Source organism: Pan paniscus, chromosome 4 (assembly GCF_029289425.2).
Source record: "Pan paniscus chromosome 4, NHGRI_mPanPan1-v2.0_pri, whole genome shotgun sequence".
In the NCBI taxonomy this organism is placed as follows: Eukaryota; Metazoa; Chordata; class Mammalia; order Primates; family Hominidae; genus Pan; species Pan paniscus.
This window is the reverse complement of record NC_073253.2, coordinates 34,614,547-34,639,979: the sequence shown is the minus strand read 5'-3', so window position 1 is coordinate 34,639,979 and position 25,433 is coordinate 34,614,547. Positions and strand designations below refer to the sequence as shown.

Sequence of the window (25,433 nt, the reverse complement as noted above, 5' to 3'; positions counted from 1 at the left end):
GGTAGCTTCTCTCCGCAGGCAGGTTGTCTGCTTGTCTCTTCAAGTTTGGCCGAGTCTGGGGATTTGTATGGGCTTGAGAGGAGGAAGTGTGTGCTGATTGGTTCATGGGCTGCCATGGGCGGGCTCAGAAAACACCGTAAGTTCTAATTCTGGTTCGTCAGCCTGGCCCCCAGGCTTCAGGCTGTTCCTGGCTTGAAGGTGGGGCTTCACCCGGCCCTGACCCTTTCTGCCCAGGAGCCTGTCTGCCTCCTGCCGTCATCCATGGCACCCAGGCTGTTTGTGCCATGGGGCACCTGCAGGACAGCTCTGAGCTGCCCTCAGCCCTCTCCTTGGCCTCCTTCCCATGTTCATCAGTGTCCAAAGTCCAAAGGGGGCCGAGGCAGCAGGGGGCTGGCATGTTAGCACTGCCCTGAGCATGTGCACACCCAGCCAGGTTGCAACAGTTCCTAGGCTTGGCCTCAACTTTGAGATCAGAGTGGGTGCTGGGAGCTGGGAGAGGCCAGGCAGTCGGAGCAGGTACTTCTGAGCCTGCAGAGGGAGGGGGAATTCCCTTTCTGGGCCCCTGAGATTGCAGAGATGCCCGGGTCCACAGCCACAGCTTGGGCGGCTGTGGCTGCAGCTGCACCCAGGAGGGCGGGACTCCTGCCTGCTCCCAGCCCCCAAGAGCACAGGGATGCCCAGGTTTGCAGCCACAACTGGGCAGCCACAGCTGTGCCCGGGGAGCGTGAGGCTCTCACCCTGCCAACTCAGAAGGGGGCGAGGCTTCTTCCACCCATTTCTGGCTCCTGTCGGTTCTGTGGAGCATGCAGCCCTGGCCGCGCCTCTCCTACTGCAGCTGGCGTTACGGCAGTGGCTGCTCCAGATGGGCTGCCATTGCCATCATAATGACCTGGATTTCTCTTGCCAACCTCTCCATGCCTCACCGTCTTCTTATTGCTGATCTTTGGAGGTTTGCTGGACTGCACTGTTCAAATAAATTGAGTTTTTTTTTGAAAAGTTAGTATCTTTACCTGATGTCCCGGTGAAGCTGAATTGTTTTAAACATTTGGGAACTACAAAGTGTACATGTTTCTGGGTTTTCTTTTGGATTGGGGTTCCCATTCCTGGGCCATTTTGCTTCTCTCTCACTCTCCCCTCTTCTTTTTGGTCACTAGATTTTTAGGCCATATTTTTCATTGTAGGGGGAGCTGGGTAAATTTTTAGAAGTTGGCAGTGACAGAGTGGCAATTAATTAGAAGTTGGATTTAGCCAACTATAAATTTGTCTCATTTACATTTTTCTAAATTAAGTCTAATAAGCGAGGAATTTTCCCTAAGCTGTGAATTGGAATTAATTATGGTTTCTCACAGAAAGGTAAGAATAGTAGGAGTACTAATGTTGAAAATGTGGCCTTGTGCTGTAAATTTTTTAACAGCTCTTTCTCATGTTTCTTTACCAAGAGAATCATGGTTCTTTCTTTCTATAAGAATTTATAGAATGTGCTGTCTTTTACAGTGTGCTTGGAAGTATAAAACATTAAGTGCAGCTTTATCTGTTGGCATGCTTTGCTCAAAGTGGTTTTGCCCTACTCCTGAGAGAGAGCCAGATTTGTCCCCATTGGCCTTTTGTGCATTACACACCTGAGAATAAATAATAAAAAGAAAATAAGTGTTAATAATAATAGATTTAATGAAATCAAATTTAAAAACAAGTATGTAAAACATTAAGATATTTAGACTTTCAAAATTTGCATAAAAATTCTATGATAGCTTACTTGGTTCATAATTTTTTTTTAACCTTCTACTTTGAAAATATTTGTAACCTATGGATAGTTTGCCTTAATGCTACAATGTGCTTCTATAAACTTTTCATCTAGATTCACTAAGTGTTAGCTTTTTGCCAGATTTGCATTTTCCGTCTCTGGGAACTTATTATTGTGGTTAATATTTTTAAAACTTTATACATCTTTTGGTTGCCAGGACACAACACTTTTTGATCTCAGTCAGTTTGGATCATCAAATACAAGTCATGAAAATTTACAGAAAACTGCTTCCAAATCAGCTAACAAATGGTCCAAAAGCATCTATACGCCGCTAGAATTACAATACATAGAAATGAAGCAGCAGCACAAAGATGCAGTTTTGTGTGTGGAATGTGGATATAAGTATAGATTCTTTGGGGAAGATGCAGAGGTAAGTCGTCTTTTCAGGCACTATTTTATATTTTTCTTGTCTAGCCTTAGATATTTTTCAGTATTTTTGTTTCATTTTCTGACCTTATATAAAAGCTGATTTGATCAATCACCTTTTAAAAAATACTGTTATGTAAAGTAAAAACTAAAAATGAACACAAGAAACTTGGTGGGAACCAGACTTGGTGGGAAAAAGTGAGGGGTCTCTGTTGGAATGTTAGCGCTTATTCTCCGTGGTACTAGGCCAGTACTTTTTATCCATCCAAAGTTTATTGGATGAGTCAATTAGTGAATAAACCGTAATCATGTAAATATGTTTTCTAATGAAGACTCAAGCAAGGAAACATTTTTGAGATGTATAGAAGTTCCTCTGTTTACTCTTAATTTATGAATTTTCATGGGCAGGAACAAAGTTAAGTCTCAGTGGAAGAACACGTGAACTTTACCAGCTACCACCAGAAGTTGTTTGAAGTTTTACAGATCTCTTTGGGTGTCAGTCAACTTGGTGTCTTAGTCTAAATTGGGATTGTGCCAGGTGTGGTGGCTCATGCCTATAATCCCAGCACTTCGGGAAGCTGAGGTGGGTGGATCACTTGAGGTCAGGAGTTTGAGACCAGCCTGGCCAACATGGTGAAACCCCATCTCTACTAAAAATATTTAAAAAATTAGCCCGGTGTGGTGGTGCATGCCTTTAGTCCCAGCTCCTCAGGAGGCTGAGGCAGGAGAGTCGCTTGAACCCGGGAGATGGAGGTTGCAGTGAGCCGAGATCCTGCCATTGCACTCTAGCCTGGGCGGCACAGCAAGACTCTGTCTCAAAAAAAAAAAATTGGGATTGTATTTAATGTTGAAATATTTATTATAGGCCCTAGTCAAGAAGGTTGAAAGTGAAATTTGAACATTTCGTGGGCAAACTTAGGGAAAGTATTGCAGGTGACACCTTTGTTGGAAGTCATGAATGCTTGTGATGATTCTATAGTTTGGGACCTGGTTGGATTGTACACTAGAGAGTGATGAGGTAGCATGTCTGTGCTTCCTGGATGGGAAGTAAAGACTTGGCCAACTTTTTTTCTTCAAGTTTCCTAAATCCTCTGTGGCAGGCAAGCAGCGTTCTCAAAGTCAGATGCATTATGCTATGTTCTGTGATATTAAATTAGGCTCTGAGATAATGTCACCATGTTTTCTGAGGGCAGGAACAAATACGTAGTTGTCATCCCCTAGGCGAAGGAGAGAAACTGTCTAGGTTAAACGGTAAATTCAGACCTGACCACGGTAAAGGCTGATGTTTTTCTGCCCTTCTGTGAGGGACTAATAGAGTTCAGAGAAGGGGTGAGGTTGGGGAGCGAGAGTGTTAGAATTAGAGTTCCATGGCTTCAGTGGGCAATATCTAAGCCATGATGCTTTCTAGAGGAAATCAGGGAATCACATGGTGCTTCATGGTTCTATATTTCTATCAGTCGTGCATCATTAATTAGTTAGCCAGCCTGGGGTTTCTCTTTTTACTTTTTCAATGATTTCTCTGTCCGGATGGGTTCATCATTTCTGCATACTCTGTAGTGTCTTCTAAATGTCAGTCATTTGCACATGCCATGTAGCAAATTCTTACTCTTTTACAGTCTCATGATCTCTGTATTGGATAGTCTTTGTGTAGGGAAAGCTCTAAGGATGTAGAAGACCTGTCATATTTTTCTGAGTCTTTTATAGATACAGATGTTGATACTGAAGTTAGGTCACTGGAACTGCCCAAAATACATTAAACCATAGGCTTCTATACAGGGAACATTTTTTTAAACTTTTTATTGACATAGTACACATTTAGATTAAGTGTACAAATCCTAAATGTATACCTTGATTAATTTTTAATAAAGTGAACCAACATCACATAGGGAATCTTAAAATATAAATTTATTGATATTTTCTTTTTTCATTTTTTAGATTGCAGCCCGAGAGCTCAATATTTATTGCCATTTAGATCACAACTTTATGACAGCAAGTATACCTACTCACAGACTGTTTGTTCATGTACGCCGCCTGGTGGCAAAAGGATATAAGGTCAGCTTTGGCTTTAACTTGTGGGGAAAGGAAATTGGGATTCTCCTCCAGAGAGTGCAAACGTGTTTTGTAAGGTGGTAGGTAGGCTTCAATTGGTTTAGAATTTTGCATTTTACAGAACTGAAAGTGTTTCATAATTATTAGTATTATATATTTATGAGTTTTTAACATATTGTTAGATATTTAGGGTAAATTTTTAAACTCTATGATAGTGTTTCTTAGCAAATTATCCACCCTTGTCAACTCCTTTAAACCCTACATCTGAACGTTGTGGACTGATTATTTTAACCATTTCAGAATTGACGTTTAAACATTTTGAAATGAGTTTTTACAAGTCATTTATTATCCTTTGATAGCAATATTTCTTATTTTTGTTGAAGGTGGGAGTTGTGAAGCAAACTGAAACTGCAGCATTAAAGGCCATTGGAGACAACAGAAGTTCACTCTTTTCCCGGAAATTGACTGCCCTTTATACAAAATCTACACTTATTGGAGAAGATATCCTTTTTGGACGGGAGTTTTTCTCTTAAATGATACAAGGGCTTTGTTTGAAGATGGCAGGTTTTGTTTGTTTGTTTGTTTGTTTGTTTTTTAGTTGCTCTTTGGGAACTTTTTAGATGAGCTGAGAGGCATTAAGGTGAACCCTTGATTAGGTGTGCTATTCAAGAGGGAAGTAGTGGCTGGAAACAAGCATCTTTTCACATGTCATAGTAGAAGGCAAGTTCATCATACTTCAAGAGCAAGAAAAAAAGCAACCCTAATAAAAGACGATGTCAGGTTAGTATCTGATTTGAAATTATATCTTCCTTAGCCCATTTGTGGGAAGTAGTTAGGTGCTTAGGGCCTACAAGCTCCTCAGGGTCTTTCCAAAGTGAGACCTAAAAAGTAACTTATTGAAGCCAGGCGCTGTGGCTCATGCCTTTAATCCCAGCACTTTGGGAGACTGAAGTGGGCAGATTGCTTGAGCCCAGGAGTTTGAGACCAGCCTGGACAACATGGCAAAACCCCATCTCCACAAAAATACAAAAAATTAGCTGGGCATGTTGGCACTTGCCCGTAGTCCCAGCTACTTGGGTGGCTGAGGTGGGACAATCACGTCAGCCTAGGAAGTAAAGGCTGCAGTGAGCCGTGATCATGCCACTGCATTCCAGCATGGGTGACAGGAGTGAGACCCTGTCTCAAACAAACAAACAAACAAACAAACAAAAAATTCAAAATGTGAAAAGAGAACTGCTGAAGTCAGAATTAAGACAGAGTTAAATGCCTATAAAATATAGTGGTAGCCCATCTTCATTAATTGTTAACTTTATAAAAATTTTATTACTTTTGAAAATGGGCTGTGGGTGAAGTTTTCTCACTTGGTAAGAATTTTCAGTGTGCATAATGATTGCCCCTAAATTTACGGTCATTTATAAATACAGTGTGTTATTTGATGCCAAATAATTTCAAAAGCAAAATTGTCAGTTTCAGAAGCCAAATAATTATATGTAAAATTAGACCAGGGTGCATTTAAAAAAAATTACTATGGGGGTGGAATCAGTTCTCTGATAATGGAAGAATGGAGGGATAAGAAGGCCTTAAATGATACTGTGTGAAAGTATTATTTCTGTTATGGTTTATTACAGATCTGCTTATTTCTCAGCTCATCTAATTCTAAGGACTGTTTTGTTCCATGAATACTATAAATAGGGAACAGCTATCACTCAAAATGGGCTCCAAACTATTAACAGCCTTGTGTTGTTCTAAGCTGATCAGGCTGTAAGAACCTGGTATTTTTATTTTTTCTTTTGCTAAAGCTTGAGTCTGTTATTTGAAGCCCATTTCTAGTACAGTCCCCCTCCCTGCTTTTCCTTTGCTGCTTTTATGGGTCCTATGTCCTGATGTCCAAAGGTATGTCCAGACTTTGCCCCAAATCAGCTTTCATCCCTGAGAGTTAGTTAATGGACTCATTTTATACACACATACACAGACATACATGCACATATAATGTATATATGTTTCTGTTTTCTCATGTCTTTAAAAAATTGTCTTGCTATATCTGGGAGCTTTTAGGTACATTAAAAAAGGAAAATAATTTACACCCTTTTAGTGTATTTATACTTTGAATTGTGGAATTAAACATTATGGGATTGTTAAGGATTCAAGTGTCAGCATCATCCAAGTGATGAAGTGGGTTGATATTTGGGCCTCCATGGGGTCTGATGTACTCCACTAAGCCCTTTGGAAGTAAGATACTGGTTATCTGTCTTTATGATCTTTATATCTTAGGAAAGATAAGGCATGCAACTATGATCCAAATAAATCAGAAGAATGAATACTGGGCAGAAGATTTTTGCAAAGGGCAGAAGTACTGTGTGAAATGAACCATCATTTTATTATTTTTTTCTTTATTTTTATTTTTTTATTTTGTAGAGACAGCATCTTGCTCTGTTGCCCAGGGTGGTCTCTCAAACTCCTAGCCTTAAGTAATCCTGCCACCTTGGCCTCCTAAAGTGCTGGGATTACAGGTGTGAGCCACTGCGCCCGGCTGTGAACCATTATTTTAAAGGAGAAAATAGTTAATATTATTGGAAATTTAGCATACTAGGATTTAGAATTTAGCATATAATTATTTTTCTTTAATTATTATTAAATGTGAATCCCCTAATCAAGCTGGATGATGCTGTAAATGTTGATGAGATAATGACTGATACTTCTACCAGCTATCTTCTGTGCATCTCTGAAAATAAGGAAAATGTTAGGGACAAAAAAAAGGGCAACATTTTTATTGGCATTGTGGTAAGTACTTTGCAGGTGAGGAACAAATGTTAGATGTTCATGGTATCTCTAAATATGACCTATCATGTATGGTTTATAATAAGGATATCTGATGAAGTGTACCTTCAGATAATTATACAAGAAAAACATTTTTCTCACAATATTATATGTTAAATCGCTAGTTACAATTTTCTCATGGCTACTTGGTACTTGTAGCAGTCCATTCTCACGTTGCTATAAAGAACCACTTGAGACTGGGTAATTTATAAAGAAAAGAGGTTTAATTGGCTCATGGTTCCACAGGCTGTACAGGAAGCATGGCTGAGGAGGCCTCAGGAAACTTACAATCATGGCGAAAGGCGAAGGGGAAGCAGTGACATCTTCACAAGCACAAGGCTAGCAGGAGAGAGAGTGAAGGGGGAAGTGCTACACACTTTTAAACAACCAGATATTGTGAGAACTGTCATGAGAACAGCAAGGAGGAAATCTGGCCTCACAATCTAATCACCTCCCACCAGGTCTCCCCCTCAGCATTGGGGATTACAATTCAACATGAGGTTTGGGTGGGGACACAGCCAAACCATATCAATACTCTATGCTATGGAGAGATCCAGATGGTCTTGGTCCATGTGCCCTGAGATTTTAAGGTTGAAGATAGACACAATGGCAGACATATGTGTGGACAATGTACAGATAGCAGAATAAAACACTAAGCCAACACAAGCATGGGTGGCAAAGTGTTCTATAAATTTCCTCTAGGGATTTGAAATTAAACATGAATGACTATGGTATTATATCTAGATTTGGTGGAGGGGATAGTTAAAGAGAAATGATAATTGGCTGATATAAAATACCATACTAAATTAATATTAGGATTATTTACAATCAGTTTTCTAGATAAATGTAATTTGTGAATTATAGTTTTATTTATTTATTTATTTGAGACGGAGTTTCACTCTTGTCACCCAGGCTGGAGTGCAATGGCGTGATCTTGGCTCACTGCAACCTCTGCCTCCCAGGTTCAAGTAATTCTCCTGCCTCAGCCTCCCGAGTAGCTGGGACTACAGTCACCCACCATCATACCAGGCTAATTTTTGTATTTTTAGTAGAAATGGGGTTTCACCACGTTGGACAGGCTGGTCTTGAACTCCTGACCTCAGGTGATCGGCCCACCTCGGCCTCCCAAAATGTTAGGATTACAGGCGTGAGCCACCACGCCTGGCCAACTCATAGTTTTATTGATTTTCTGGCAGTTTATGAATAAATTTGCTCATTTACAGACTTACCTGGACTCTGCTAAAGGTCTTAGACTTTTTAAGGCCCTTCAGAACAATCAGACACCCCTTTTCTGTTGTAAGTTAAGCACAAATGGAACTCTGTCCAAGTGAAAACTAATTCTCTTTGCTTTTTCTAATTTCTACGGTCAGTGGCAATATCAACAAAAATTCTTACCATCTGAATGTCTCCAATGTGCCTTTTAATACCTTATTTTGACTGCATAACTCTGTGTTAACTTGACATTTGCTTAACCAATAAGCCCTTCTTTCAGAGAGTTAGCATTCCTGTTGGTGTTAGACAGCTCTAAATGATATTTTTATCCTTGAGAAGCACGTTTTATCTAGCTACAGGCAGTTGGACCTATATACAAATAGTAAAGTTATTTACTTTTAAGCTTTAACATATGTAATGTGCTATTTTATATTTACCTAAAACTCCTTCTAAAGAACAGAGTTGATAGTATATAATTCCTACTTAGTGCATTTAGAAATACCATCTGGCTTACCGCCAGAGTTAACCATGTGTGCGAACTGGGACTCGGAAAAATGAAAACAGCTGTTTGCCCTTCAAGCATTTTCTTTGGGGCTGTCCTTTACTTCAGCAACCACTTTTGGGCTGATGACATCCTGAGCTCTGGGTCCAGGCTGCACCTCTCTCGAGCTCCAGGCTCCTGCATCCAAATTTTTATTGAACAGAGATACTTAGAATTTACTCTGGCTTCTCAAACTCAGTGTGGCCAAAATTGATCTTATCTTCTTTTACCCTTGACACTGTTTTCCCTGTCACAATGGGTGTCACTCATTGCCTGGTCAGTACCTGGGAGTCACCTTTTGAGTATTGGTAATTAGTCTGAAATTCAAAGGGCTGTGCTGTTGTAGTATCACTGCAGTCAGGCTCTGTGCCTTCAGTCTGGGCAGTGCAGTTTTATACACACTGATTTTAGGTTTCTCAGTGTGATACATATCACACAGGGTAATAGATGTTGTGGGTATTACAGTGTAGACCATTTCTCTGATTAAAGAAAAAGGGAATTTGGCTGACTGAAAAATTTGTTACTTCAACATCTGTACCTGATTTTTGTAAATGCTTGGTTTGTAGATTGGTATATAAATTTACATGTGTATCCTTATGTACTGATAGTCCATCTCTCTAGGCTCTAGAGAAAGCCTCTGGGCTAGAATTAAGGATGTTCCTTAATTACAGTTAGAGGAGCTATAACACTGCCTCCAACCCATAAGATCCCTGGGTGTCCATTCCCTCCAGAGGTGTCTGTAATCCAGACTTTGAAGACGATAATTTCCTTGCTTTTAGTTGGAGCTTCTAGTTCCAGCCTTGCCACCTTAAACGTTATATACAAATGTAAATATAGTGTGTGTATTCTTTTGGGTTTTGCTCCTTTTGTTTACCATTTTGTATGTGAGATTTATTTACATGTGTCACTGTAGTTCTCTCATTGCCTTTTCCTATTTCATTTTATGATCTACAGTTTATTCATTCCTGTTGATGGACATGTGCATTCTTTCTAGTTTACAGTTCTACAGAGAATGCTGCTGTAAATATTTTTGTATGTCTTGTATCGTATACAAATGCCTGAGTTTCTCCAGAGTATATCCTTGGGGGAGGAATTGCTGAATTATAGGGTGTGGATACTTCAACATTCCTAGATAATGCCTTGCTGTTGTCAGAAGTGGCTTTCCATCAGTAGTATATGAACATAGGGATTGGTGATTTTTCCTCTTTTTAGCTAATGCAGCCTGTAACTAGCCCCCATGGCTTTCATAAGCATACGTAGTGGCTAACAGTGTGGATTGGGGAGTAGTCAGATTTCCTGGATTTGAATCTTGACTCTACTCCATTGTCACTCTGGGACCTTGGCTAGAAAATTCCTATCACTTCTCCAAACCATGATCTTTTCCAGTTTATCTTTGCTATTATTGGCTTAGGATGTTAGGGAGCAGGTTCAAGTTGGCATGATTATTCCACTGGATAGACTGTCTACTTGGGCTTCATTCAGAGTTTGATAAAGTATACTTTTTATGTGTTACTTTGATGTATGAAGTAGTAATTTACTACAGTACTGGTGGTCTGGTTACTAGGACCATGTCACTTGTTACTTTGAGTGATAACTACTATTTGTACAGTGCTTTATAGTTCACAAATAATTCCTGTTTATTTTATAATTTGATCCTTACAATAACCTTATGAGAGAAGTAGGCTGGTTTGGTTCCATTTACAGAGGAAGAAACTGAGGCCTGGCAGTGTTTGGTAACTTGCCATAGTCACTCCGTTAGGTATATTAACTCCAGGCCTTGTATTCAGGGCGGCTCTCGGAAATCTGATTTATAGTATCATTTAGATATCTGTGAGTCTGACTCTTCGTGTAAGAGTCTTGAAAAGCAGACAGGTTTCTAACACTTTAGAAATAGAGTACATACATACTCCCGAGTGTATCACCTTTACTTTTTCCATGTTTATGCTGTGTTATAGCCATAACTGGGGAAATACATTTTTTCTGTAACATTATATTTGTATTTGTTTTTAGGGAGTGCAGCCTGCCACAGGCGAGGTTGTGTTTGATAGTTTCCAGGACTCTGCTTCTCGTTCAGAGCTAGAAACCCGGATGTCAAGCCTGCAGCCAGTAGAGCTGCTGCTTCCTTCGGCCTTGTCCGAGCAAACAGAGGCGCTCATCCACAGAGCCACATCTGTTAGGTAAGTTGGCACATCACTGGAATATAATACCGATTCTGAAACTTAGGTTTAGTTCCAAAACTGATACTTACTAAAGTTGCTAAAAATAGTTTTTACTTACAAAAATTATATTTCCACTGTAGTAGTGGAAATTTAAAAAAAAAAGTAAAACAACAAAGCTGGGCATGGTGGCACATGCATGTAATCCCAGCCACTTGGGAGGCTGAGGAGGAAGGATTGCTTGAGCCCCGGAATCTGAGACCAGCCTGGGCAACTAAGGTGAGATCTCATATCTAAAAAACAAATAGAAGAAACACCACCTACCCCTACTATCACCTTAATGTAGAACTTTAGAAGGCAGTCTTTTTGAAGAGGTTTCTGATATTATTTAATGATATTATTTGATAATTATGGGGTTTATGATATTTAATTATTGGTAATCTTCAGTTTCTGGAGATAATTTAGAGTTCACTTCTTACAAAGTTTATGTAACTTTGGAGATGCTTTGTCTGTGCTGCAAGTTTCAATTCATGGCTATGTCCAGTGGTTTTGTTTACTGGATCTAAGATCAGACCACTTACATATGAAGCAGTGTGCTAGGCACTGTGCGTACAGAGGAAGAAGATGTGGTTATGATATATGTCTGGCAGAGTTTACAACCCCACAGGAGAGGCAGATGTGTGCATACCTAACTGGACTTAAAGGCATAATGTATTAAGTGCTAAACGTGAAGGTGCCTTGTTGGAAAGACTCCGTACTGCCACCTGGAGTGTGGTGGGAAAGAGACCAGAAAGGTGTGCTGGGGCTTCAGCGAAGTAGACTGTATATTGACGAATTTGGACTTTGGACTAGGCAGAGAAGCCCATAAGGATTTTCATGTAGTAGGTAGACAAATCATTTAGAAAATCGAGGCCAGGCACGGTGGCTCACGCCTGTAGTCCTAGCACTTTGGGAGGCTGAGGCGGGTGGATCACCTGAGGTCAGCAGTTCAAGACAGCTTGGCCAAAACCCCGTTTCTACTAAAAAAAAAAAAAATACAAAAATTAGCTGGGCATGGTGGCAGACACCTGTATTCCCAGCTACCCCGGAGGCTGAGGCAGGATAATCGCTTGAACTTGGGAGGCAGAGGTTGCAATGAGCCAAGATCACACCACTTCACTCCAGCCTGGGCGAAAGAGCAAGACTCTATCTCAAAAAAAAAAAAGAAAATCAAACTGATTGATTAAGTGAAGTTCCATATGTTTCTTTGTCCTTAGTGTTGTGTTCATTTTCATTTGAATTTAATTTCTTTCGAAGTAGCTTTCATAATTTGTTTTTCTGATTATAAAACTAATATATGTTCATTCAGAAGACAAAAAAAAAAAGGATAAATTCATAAGTTGAATTCTGTAACCCAGAGAAAATGACTGTTAAACATTTTGGCACATTATTTCCGTGTGTGTATATCACTTTTTTCCATTTGTGAACTTGCATTCCTGCTGCAAAATCACTTTTATATTCTGTGGTTTTTTTTTTTAACTTTAAAATTCCCCATTTTTAAAAACTTTATTGCAGAAAATTTCAAACATACACAAAATTATACAGAATAGTGTCATGAACTCCTATCACTCTATTAGCCAGCTTCAGCATTTCTCAGGACCATTCTCATTTTTCTACACTCCCTCCCCTTTTCCCTCTCCCTGGATTATTGGCTTTGAAGCAAATCCTAGGGAGCATCAGTTTATCCTCTAATATTTCAGTAGGTACCCTTAAAAACAAAATAAGTACACGACATTGTCATATAAGTGTATCATAATTTATCCATTCCATTTTTATTATATTCATTTTTCCAGTATTATCAATACTGTTATGATGAATATCCATATACAGAAATACTGATGTGCATTTCTGATGATTTCCTTAACATAAATTCCTGAAAATGGAATTAACTGGATCAGAAGGTATGAATGTTTATAAAGCTCTTGATTGCTTGCTGGAAATGGTAATATCAATTTATACATCTACCAGTATAGTCTAGGAGGGTTCTTTGAACCTTTGCTCACATTGAGGGTGATCATTTAAACAATCTTTGCCAGTCACATAGATGAAAAATTTTGCATCAAATCTCTTCATTTTGATCTTAATCCTTTTCTGACCATGTGTTCAAACTTGAATAATTAAAAGTCAAACAGTAAACTTGTAAGGAGAGCTGCTTTTACAGAACTAAAAAAATTAATAAAATCTGGAAAAAAATTTTTAAAGGTAGGCTTCTATATTGTATTTTCAATATTTCCTATCATTTCCTTGCTAGAAATGGTAATATGAGAAATGGTGATCAAGAGCTTTATAAACATTCATACCCTCTGATCCAGTTAATTCCATTTTCAGGAATTTATCTTAAGGAAATCATCAGAAATGCACATGAATATTTCTATATATGGATATTCATCATAACAGTATTTGTAATACTGAAAAAATGAATATAGAAATGGAATGGATAAATTATGATAAATTATGATAAATGGATAAATTATGATTTCCTGTCTTTGATTTAGTTCATTTTTCTTTATATTTTATTAACTTAGTATATATTTCATTAACTTAGTATATATTTTATTAATTTAGATTGAGTAAAGTCAATCAATTTTATCAACACATTCATTTTTTTGTTTTCTGCTTAATTTTATAAAATAACAATGGCGAAATTCAATAAAATATCAAAATATTTCATAATGACATTGTCAAAAGTGAATTTTTGTTTGGCAAGCAGCATTCATTGACTGGTGATATTCCTAAATGTTTGTTCATCACATGAGATTTAAAAGCTTGAATTTGGCATATCAAAGATAATTTAGGTGTCTTATGTGGGTTTTACCAAATTTAATGCCTGCTTTTGTCTTATTTTAATTTGAATTTCTCTAGTTAGCATTGTAAATAATTTTCCCTATGTTTACTGACCGTGTGTAATTTTTCGATCTTTGCACTTTTTTTTGTATCCTTTGATCATTTTCACTTTATTTGCATATTGGACTAAGCAAAGTCAAAAGTTAAATCTGCATTTCTGTGGAGTTCCTACAGCTAATTTATATCTATGGACAGAATGAAGTAGAGGAAATTCAAAAGTTAGCAGGGGTCAAACAGTGTGGACTCTTGTGACTCAGGGTTTGAGTTGGAAAACTAGCTCTTCCCTTTAGTGACTTTGAGTAAGTTATCTACTGTATTGTCCTTCAGTGTCCTTTATATTGGGGGTATTAAGAGTGCTTACCTCATGGGGTTGTTGTGAGGATTAAATAAGTTAATATAGGTAAAGCGCCTGAAATAGTACCTGCTGTAGAAGGCTCTCTGTAAGAGGAAGTTTTTTTTTTTTATATTTTAATTAAATTTTCTGTGGCTGGGCGCAGTGGCTCATGCTTGTAATCCCAGCAGTTTGGGAGGCCAAGTCAGGCGGATCACAAGATCAGGAGTTCGAGACCAGCCTGACCAACATGGTGAAACCCCATCTCTACTAAAAATACAAAAATTAGCCAGGCATGGCTAAAGTTTTTTGTAGGTACATAATAGATGTATATATTTATGGGTTACATGAGATATTTTCATACAGGCATACAATGCATAATAATCACATCAGGGTAAATGGGGTATCCATCTCCTCAAGCATTTATCCTTTGTGTTACAAACAACCCAATTATACTCTTTTAGTTATTTTAAAATGTACAATTAAATGATTTTTGACTGTAGTCATTCTGTTGCACTATCAAATGCTAGGTCTTATTCTTTGTATTTTTTTTGTACCCATTAACCATCCCCAGTTCCCTTCTCAGCCTCTGGTAGCCATCTTTCTACTCTCTATCTCCATGAGTTCAGTTGTTTTAATTTTTAGCTCCCACAAGTAGGTGAGAACATGCAAAGTTTATCTTCCTGTGCCTGGCTTATTTCATGTAAAATAATGACCTCCAGTTCCATCCATGTTGTTGCAAATGACAGGATCTCATTCCTTTTCATGGCAGAATGCTACTCTATTGTATATATGTACCACATTTTCTTTACCCATTTGTCTGCTGACAGACACCTGGGTGCTCGCAAATCTTAGCTCTTGTGAATAGTGCTGTAGTAAACATGGGAGTGCACATATCTCTTCTATATATTGATTTCCCTTCTTTTGAGTATATATCTAGCAGTGGGATTGCTGGATCATGTGGTAGTTCTATTTTTAGTTTTTTAGTATTTTTTTTTCAAACTACTCTCCATAGTGGTTGTACTAATTTACATTCCCACCAACAGTCTATGAGGGTTCCCTTTTCTCCACATCCTCACCAGCATTTATTATTGCATGTCTTTGGATAAAAGCCATTTTAACTGAGGTGAGATGGTATCTCATTGTAGTTTTGATTTGCATTTCTGTAATGAACGATGGTGTTGAGAGCTTTTCATATACCAGGCTGCCATTGTATGTCTTCTTTTGAGACATGTCTCTTCAATTTGTCTATTTTTAAATTGGATAATTAGATTTTTCCTGTAGAGTTGTTTGAGCTCCTTATATATTGTGGTTATTAATCCCTTGTCACATGGGTGGTCTACATACATTTTCTTCCATTCCATGGGTTGTCTCTTCACTTTGTTGATTGTTTCTGTTGCTGTGCAGGAGCTTTTTAACTTCATGTGATCCCATTTGTCCATCTTTGCTTTGGTTGCCCTATTAAGAAATCTTTGCCCAGTTCAGTGTTCTGGAGAGTTTCCCCAGTGTTTTCTTTTAGTCATTTCATAGTGTGACATTTTAGATTTAAGTCTTTAATCCATTTTTGATTTGATTTTTGTATATGGTGAGAGATAGGGTCTAGTTTCATTGTTCTGCATATGGATGTCCAGTTTTCCCAGCACCATTTGTTGAAAAGATCCTTTCCTCAGTGTATGTTCTTGGCACCATTGTCAAAAATGAGTTCACTGTAGATGTATGGATTTATTTCTGGGTTTTCTGTTCTGTTCCAGTGGTCTGTGTGTCTGTTTTTATGCCAGTACCATGCCGTTTTGGTTACTATAGCTCTGTAGTATAATTTGAAGTCAGGTAATGTGATTCCTCCAATTTTGTCCTTTTTGCTTAGGATATATTTGGCTATTCTGAGTCTTTCATTGTTCATATACATTTTAGGCTAATTTTTTCTATTTCTGTGAAAAATGTCACTGATATTTTGATAGGGATTGCATTGAATCTGTAGATTGCTTTGGGTAGTATGGATGTTTTAACTATTCTTCCAATTCATGAACATGTAATATCTTTCCCTTTTTTGTGTGTGCTCTTCAATGTTTTACATCAGTGTTTTATAGTTTTCATTGTAGAGATCTTTCACTTCTTTGGTTAACTCCTAGATATTTTATTTTATTTGTAGCTATTGTAAATGGGATTACTTTCTTGATTTCTTTTTCATATTGTTCACTGTTAGCATATAGAAATGCTGCTGGTTTTTTGTATGTTGATTTTGTGTCCTGCAACTTTACTGAATTTGTTTGATCAGTTCTGACAGTTTTTTGGTAGTCTTTAGGTTTTTCCAAATGTAAGTTCATCTCATCTGCAAACAAGAATAATTAGACGTCCTCCTTTCCAATTTGGATGCCCTTTATTTCTTTGTCTTGTCTGATTGCCCTAGTTAGGACTATTATGTTGAATAGCAGTGGTGGTAGTGGGCATCATTATCGTACTTAGAGGAAAGGCTTTCAATATTTCTCAATTCAGTATGATAATAGCTGTGGGTCTGTTTTATATGTTGCTTTTGTTATGTTGAGGTATATTCCTTCTATACCCAGTTGTTTGAGAGTTTTTATTATGAAGCGTTGTTGAATTTTATCAAATCCTTTTTCAGCATCAATTGAAATGATTATGTGTTTTTTTTTCTTCATTCTGTTAATATGATGTATCATAGTGACTGATTTGCATATGTTGAACCGTCTTTGCATCTCTGTGATAAATTCTACTTGGTCATGATAAATGATATTTTTAATGTGTTGTTGAATTCAGTTTGCTAGTATTTTGCTGAGGATTTTTGCATCAATATTCATCAGAGATATTGGCCTCTAATTTTCTTTATTTGATATGAATTTGTCTCATTCTGGTATCAGGGTAATACTGGCCTCGTAGAATGAGTTTGGAAGTATTCTCCTTTTTTTTTTTTTTTTTCCGGAATAGTTTGAGGAAAATGGGTCTAGTTCTTTAAATGTTTGGTAGGATTCAGCAGTGAAGCTATTGGGTCCTGGGCTTTTCTTTGCTGGGAGACTTTATTATGGCTTCAATCTCGTTACTTTTTATTGGTCTGTTCAGGTTTTGGATTTCTTCGTGGTTCAATCTTGGTGGATTGCATGTGTTTAGGAATTTATCCATTTCTTCTAGATTTTTGAATTTATTGGCATATGGTTGCTCACAGTAACCACTAATGATCCTTTGAATTCCTGTAGTATCAGTAGTAGTGTCTTCTTTCTCATCTCTAATTTTGTTTATTTGGGGTTTCTCTCTTTTTTCACAGTCTGGGAAAGTCTTACCAATTTTATCTTTTCAAAAAACTAACTTTTGGTTTGTTGATCTTTTGTATTTTCTTTGTTTCAATTTCATTTATTTCTGCTCTGATTTTTATTTTTATGTTAATTTTGGGTTTGGTTTGCTCTTGCTTTTCTAGTTCTTCAAGGTTTATCATTTGGTTATTTATTTGAAATTTTTCCTCTTTTTTGATGTAGGTGCTTTTAGCTATAAACTTCCCTCTTAGTACAGCCGTCACTGTATCCCATAGGTTTTGGTATGTGTTTTCATTATCATTTGTTTCAAGAAATTTTTAAATTTCCTTGTTGATCTCTTCATTGACCCACTGGCCATTCAGGAGCATATTGTTTAATTTCCACATGTTTGTATAGTTTCCAAAATTATTCTTGTTTTTGATTTCTAGTTTTATTTCATTGTGGTCAGAGAAGATTCTTGATATTATTTCAGTTTTTTGAATGTTTTAAGACTTGTTTTGTGACCTAACATATGATCTAATCTTGAGAATGTTTAGATCATTCATGCTATAATGATTAGATCCTCTACATGCTGAGGAAAAGAAAGTGTATTCTGCAACCATTGAATGAAATGTTCTCTAAATATCTATTAGGATCATTTGGTCTGTAGTAAAGATTAAGTCTGACGTTTCTTTATTGATTTTCTGTCTGGAAGATCTGTCCAATGATGAAAGTGGGGTGTTGAAGTATCCAGCTGCTATTTTTTTTTTCTCTCTCTTTTTTTTGAGACAGAGTCTTGCTCTGTCACCCAGGGGGGGAGTGCAGTGGCATGATCTCAGTACACTGCAACCTCTGCCTCCTGGGTTTAAGTGATTCTCCTGCCTCAGCCTCCCGAGTAGCTGGGATTACAGGCGTGCGCCACCATGCCTGGCTAATTTTTTTTGTATTTTAGTAGAGACAGGATACGGGGTTTCACCATGTTGTCCAGGCTGGTCTCGAACTCCTGACCTCAAGTGATCCGCCTGCCTCAGGCATGTATATTTACAATTATCGTATCCTTTTCCTGAATTGACCCCTTTGTCATTATATAATGACCTTCTTTGTTTCCATATTTACAACCAGTAAACAATACAGTATTAAATTTGCAAGTACAAAATTTGTTTTGTTTTTGGTGATATCTTCTTGTCTGTTTTAAACACTGGTAAGTAGTTTCTTGTATCTCAGACTAAGTACCCCATTTTTTTCTTATGCTATATACCTGAAGGTAAAAACAGCAGTTTTTGTCAGTTACTGGTTAATAATATTTTATTAATTTTGAAGACATAATATGTTAAAGCTGTGTGAGGAAAGGCAAAAGAATGGCTTGGAATTGTGGAGTGTCTATCTTAAAATATTAGGGTTTTTGGTATTCTTAACTTTAACCACAAGAGGTCTCCAAAGGATTTGATATTTTGTGAATTACAGTTTAATGGTTACTAAAATCTTCACGTTTCTTTTTATATCTGAAAGTACAGGCTTATTTACTTTGTATCATATTGTGACTTAGAACAAATATTAGAGATGATAGTAATCTAAAATTATTACTCCTAAATAATGATATACTATCAATTTTTCTTAGGTTATTTATTTTTATTTATGTAAAGTATGTTTGTAAGATTTCAGCCTGTGTCTTAGGGAATCAGTCTTACTATCTTGTTACACTTTCTTTTGTTGTAAAAATGTAGAGAAAGAAACAAATGGAAAGCAATAGTCTTGAGCCCTTTATCAATTGCAGTTAAGGTTGCTTTAGCTTAGAAATGTTGTATGTTTATAGAAATGGTTGAGAGGAAAGCTTTAGAAAGCGATAAACAAATAATATTTACTAGTTCTCAAGGAAACTGACTTTTAAGGTGAATCAGGTGAACATCACAAATGACACTCAATTTTGCGTTCAAAGAAATGAGAGCTTCCTGAGCACTGGCATAGCCAAGGAAGGCTGTATGAAGGAGGTGGGGTAGGCTGGTACATTTGCAGAATAGAAGGCTTTGAGTTGGTAATGGGGAGGGGGGAAGGGTATGTTGTGTGTGTATGGAAATGATATGAGGTCTGAGGCACACAGGCTGGAAATATTAGAGAAGTGTGAAGACAGAAGGGAGATTTCTCTGATTAGAGGGAACTTTCATGTTGAGAATTGAGAAAGAAAGGGTGAAGGCCTATGAAATCCAGCAAACTGGTATGGATTCCTATAGAAGGCAGTAAGGTTTCTGGGAAAAGGAATGGCATGATAGAAGGGAAGAGATGAGTGTACTGCCTGGATGGGACAGTTGAATTTTAAAAATAAATATTTCCCTAAAGGAAAAAGCAGATACAGAGAAAAGAATCAGATCAAGGAGCTTAGAGAATGCCAATAGTTGGGAATAGGAGCAAGAATACAAACAGAAGGGGAGGAATTAAAGAGCTAGGTGGAGAACCAGGACAAGGTAGGGATGTGTAGTTATAATTTATCACACGTGGTATAACCAATGATGTGAGCTAATTTTTTACATTATTGACTCTTATAATTTACTGAAACTGTATGCATTCAGAAAGATACTTGGTTAAAAACTAGCCTTAGCTCATTGATATCATTTGAAAAAGACATGTGGAAGAATGTCCTGTGGTACCACAGTGACTTTAGCTATCTGACCTTTGAAATAAATGCTTGAACACATAAGTGCTTCCTCAAAGATAGATGTGTATGCTGCAGATTTAAAGAAAACATTGAAATCTTAATGTTGGGGAATAAGAATAACCTCTACTATGTTTACTTTCAGTGTTAGAAATACCTTATTATTATGTCTTTTTGGCCACAGAGAGCCTTACATCATCTGAGGTTTAACCAAAAGTATTATCTAACATGATTCTTTATGTGGAGGCATAGTACCACCTGAATGTCACTTATGGTGACACATATTTGAAATTACCATAGTAGCATTTTCATTTTGTGTTCATCTCTTATTAAATTAATTTATATAGTAGAAATCACTTATTACTTTATGTTATTGTACTTTGACTTTCAAGTTTTTAATGGAAAATATTTAGCAGAATTTTGGTGCCAAAATGAAGTGATAACTGTGAGACTATATAATTATCAGAGGAATTGTTATGCAAATTAGGTATCTGTGTTATGACTGAAGTCCAACTTCTTTCTAATGTCATTTGAATTAAACATTAGTTTAAAGGTTTCAATTTTTTTTTTTTTGAAGAATGAGAGTAAAAGAAACAACAACAGGTCTTATTAATTTGGTTAAGAGGAAGTGTTTCACACATACGAAATGTTATTAAGCGGTCAGTACTTGATGGTACCAATTTTGTGATTGCAATGTTACAGTTTGTTCTATCAAAGTTTAATAAGCTCAATTCTGTGGGTTCATATGAAGTCATTTCAATATAATTCTTAGATATTTAGAGCCAAGTAAATGTGGAATGGCATAACAAACAGTGGGTAGCATATAGATATGAATAACATGGCGCCTAAATTAGATGGGAAGGTGGGACTGGGTAGAAAGAGGGCATTCCAGGAAGTGTGGTCACAGGATGAGAAAAGGGAATTGGGAACATCGAGTTGACTGGAGTGTTAGGAATATATGGGTCAAGAGTAGCCTGCAACAGAATGTAGTGCAGAAGAGCTGTTCAGTGAGTATTTGCTGAATGATTATGTTTAAGGCCAGAGAGGAAGACTGGAGCTGTTTCATTGAGGATGCTGGGCACTAGTGGGAGGAGCTTATACTTTATTTAGATGTTTCTCAAATTTGGCCTACCAACCTTTTAATTTACTACTTTGTGTTAGAATTTTCTTATTTAAATTTGTTAAATTATAATTTTAAAATTTACAAAGTTAATATATGTTTGTTGTAAAAGTGACAAAAGTCTATTTTAAAAGAAAAAATAATTCTTGCTAACCTCCTCACCCATTTCACTTAAATTAGTTTTATTATAATGTGACTTAAATATTTATAAACTGAAAACTTAGTGCTCTAGGTTTTATACCTATTTTAACAGGAATAAAGTCCAAGCAAAATTTGAGATTAAAGTAAATGTATGAAACTAATAAAATATAAATGAATGATTGTTTGGTATGAAGGGTGATGTTCTGCTGCTAAAAATAAACTGTTCCTACCAGTTCAAGGGGATATATCCCCAACGGAAGACCAAGTTCTTTTTTTTTTTTTTTTTTTTTTGATGAGCTTTATTTTATTTTATTTTATTTTGAGCAGTTTGAGGCTCACAGCAAAGTTGAGAGTAAGTTACAGAATAAAGGTGTCATATCATCAGTATTCTCCACCAGATCCTGTGCTATGATATTGCTGTAATATGCTGTGTAAAGGCTCAAACCTTTCCTGCATGCTTTTTTTTAAAGAGTAGGGGTCTCGCTCTGCTGCCTAAGCTGGATTGCAGTGGTGTGGTCATAGCTCATTGCAGCCTTGAACTCCTGGGCTCAAGAGATCCTCTCACTTCAGCCTCCTGAGCAGCATACTAATCAGGCACATACCTGTAGTCCTGGCTACTCAGGCATGTACCACACCTTACAGCTAATTTTTTGAAAAAAATTTTGTAGAGATGGGTTCTGGCTATTTTGCCCAGGCTGGTCTCGAACTTCTGGCCTGAAGTGATGCTCTCACCTCAGCCTTGCGAGTTCTTGGAATTATAGGCATGAGCGACTGCATTTAGCATCTTCCAGTCTTTTTCTCTCTTCAAACCACAGTATGACTTAAGTGGTTTGCCCTCTGTTGGGTACCAGTGTACCAGTTCCATTTTTGTTGTTGTTGTTGTTGTTTTTGAGAGGAAGTCTTGCTCTGTCACCCAGGCTGGAGTGCAGTGGCACAATCTTGGCTCACTGCAACCTCTGCCTCCTGGGTTCAAGCGATTCTTCTGCCTCAGACTCCCCAGTAGCTGGGATTACAGGCGCCCGCCACCACACCCGGCTAATTTTTGTATTTTTGTAGAGACGTATTTTCATAGGGGTTTCGCTGTGTAGGTCAAACTGGTCTCGAACTCCTGACCTCAAATGATCCGCCCGCCTTGGCCTCCAAATTGCTGGGATTACAGACGTGAGCCACTGCACCTAGCCATCCAGTTCAATTTTAAAACTACTGTTTTATTTTTCTCATTAAACTTTAACCGTTAAGTGCTCCTTATTACTAATGTGATCTTAAACATAAACAGAAATGCAGAAACTGAAGCACGTAGCAATATTCATTTTAAAAGCTGATAATCCAGTTGATCTAAGACCTTAACCTAAGATCATGAAATCAGTTCGGTAGGTTGTGACTAACATTTTAAAAAAATACAGTAGAAGTTACCAGAGTATATCACGTGTAGTAAGGGTAAGTATTTCATGAAATTCCTTTTTTTCAGTTTTATCTGTTTATAGATAATCTGTCTGTATATGCCTTCAAATCCTCTCTCCAATTCCTATCATGTTTGTAATTGTCCATGAAAATAATTAAACTCATAATTTAATATATTAATATGATTAATAAATGTTATTCATAGATTATTTTATATATACATTCTTATTACCTGAAACTGATCAGATACTGCCCAGAAATATATTTTTGAATAGCACAACTGGAAAGTAGTTAATATTTAGACTACGTATTTAAAATCCTAAAGCTGACATGATTCACAGACCAGATATTGCCTACATAGAAAATCTAGATGTGACAAATTATCAGAAGGAATAAGAATTCAGCAATGCCATTAAATATAAGATCAGTTTATAAAAATGAATAGTGTTTCAGTACAGCAGCAACACATAGAAAATGAAAAAAATTTTAAAAGATACTATTTAAAATAGCAACCACAATAATATTATCTAAGACTCTATTTACCAAAAAGAAAATAAGGTCTTACGAAAATTTGGAAACTTTACTGAAAGATATTAAGGAACTAAATAAATACTGGAAAGATGCAACACGTTCATGAATGGAAAGATTCAGCATAAAGATATCAGTTCTCCTTGATATAAATTCAATGCAATTCTTTTTTTTTTAAATAACAATTTTGTGAGTACATAGTAGGGTACAAGAGATATTTTTCAGTGCAATTCTAATCAAAAGGACAATGAGGTTTTTCACAGAAACTGACAAGCTGCTTTTAAAAAGATAGATCAAAGGGCCAATAATAAGTAAGACAGCACTGAAAGACTTAGAGCTATTTGCCCTGTCAAAACTCGAAACTTACATATATATGTGTGTGTATATATATATTTATATATGTACATATATATGTTTATATATTTATCTATATAAATATATCTATATAAATATATATGTATGTTTATATATTTATCTATATAAATATATCTATATAAATATATATGTATGTTTATATAGATAAACAAACATGTATATGTTTAGATAAACAAACATGTATATGTTTAGATAGATAAACAAACATGTATATGTTTAGATAGATAAACAAACATGTATATGTTTAGATAGATAAACAAACATGTATATGTTTAGATAGATAAACAAACATGTATATGTTTATATAGATAAACAAACATGTATATGTTTATATAGATAAACAAACATGTATATGTTTAGATAAACAAACATGTATATGTTTATATAGATAAACAAACATGTATATGTTTATATAGATAAACAAACATGTATATGTTTATATAGATAAACGTGTGTATGTTTATATAGATAAACGTGTGTATGTTTATATAGATAAACGTGTGTATGTTTATATAGATAAACGTGTGTATGTTTATATAGATAGATATATATAAATGTGTATATGTTTAGATAAATATATAAACGTGTATATGTTTATATATGTTTATATAGATAAATATATACACATGTATATGTTTATGTTTATATAGATAAATATATATACACATGTATATGTTTATATGTTTATATAGATAAATATATACACATGTATATGTTTATATAGATAAATATATACACATGTATATGTTTATATAGATAAATATACACATGTATATGTTTATATAGATAAATATACACACACATGTATAGTTTATATAGATAAATATGCATACACATGTATATGTTTATATAGATAAATATACATACACATGTATATGTTTATATAGATAAGTATACATACACATGTATATGTTTATATAGATAAGTATACATACACATGTATATGTTTATATAGATAAGTATACATACACATGTATATGTTTATATAGATAAGTATACATACACATGTATATGTTTATATAGATAAGTATACATACACATGTATGTTTATATAGATAAGTATACATACACATGTATGTTTATATAGATAAGTATACATACACATGTATGTTTATATAAATATACATACACATGTATGTTTATATAGATAAATATACATACACATGTATGTTTATATAGATAAATATACATACACATGTATGTTTAAATATACATACACATGCATGTTTATATAGATAAATATACATACACATGCATGTTTATATAGATAAATATACATACACATGTATGTTTATATAGATAAATATACATACACATGTATGTTTATATAGATAAATATACATACACATGTATATGTTTATATAGAGAAATATACATACACATGTATGTTTATATATATGCACATGTATATGCTTATATAAATATATATGCACATGTATATGTTTATATAAATATATATGCACATGTATATGTTTATGTAAATATACACATGTATATGTTTATATAAATATATATGCACATGTATATGTTTATATAAATATACACATGTATATAGATAAATATATATAAACATACATACACACACATATATATACACACACACACACACACACACATATATATATGTTTTTGGGAGATGGGAGTCTCACTCTGTCACCCAGGCTGGAGTGCAGTAGCACAATCTTGGCCCATTGCAACCTCCATCTCCTGGGTTCAAGCAATTCTTCTGCCTCAGCCTCCCGAGTAGCTGGGACTACAGGCATGTGTCACCACGCCTGGCTAATTTTTGCATATTTTTAGTAGAGATGGGGTTTCACCATAGT

The 25,433-nt window shown here is 36.0% G+C and overlaps 1 protein-coding gene across 1 annotated transcript in view; it reads left to right on the top strand.

Annotated features, from left to right (window-relative positions):
* The window catches only part of MSH3 (mutS homolog 3), a 221,027-nt gene that overhangs the window by 13,447 nt on the left and 182,147 nt on the right, over positions 1–25,433 (top strand). Inside the window, exons 4-8 of the mRNA XM_057302266.2 lie at positions 1,959–2,171; positions 4,103–4,219; positions 4,600–4,719; positions 6,854–6,997; positions 10,797–10,963. Coding sequence (XP_057158249.1) covers positions 1,959–2,171; positions 4,103–4,219; positions 4,600–4,719; positions 6,854–6,997; positions 10,797–10,963 — 761 coding nt within the window. The remainder of the gene's footprint in view (positions 1–1,958; positions 2,172–4,102; positions 4,220–4,599; positions 4,720–6,853; positions 6,998–10,796; positions 10,964–25,433) is intronic.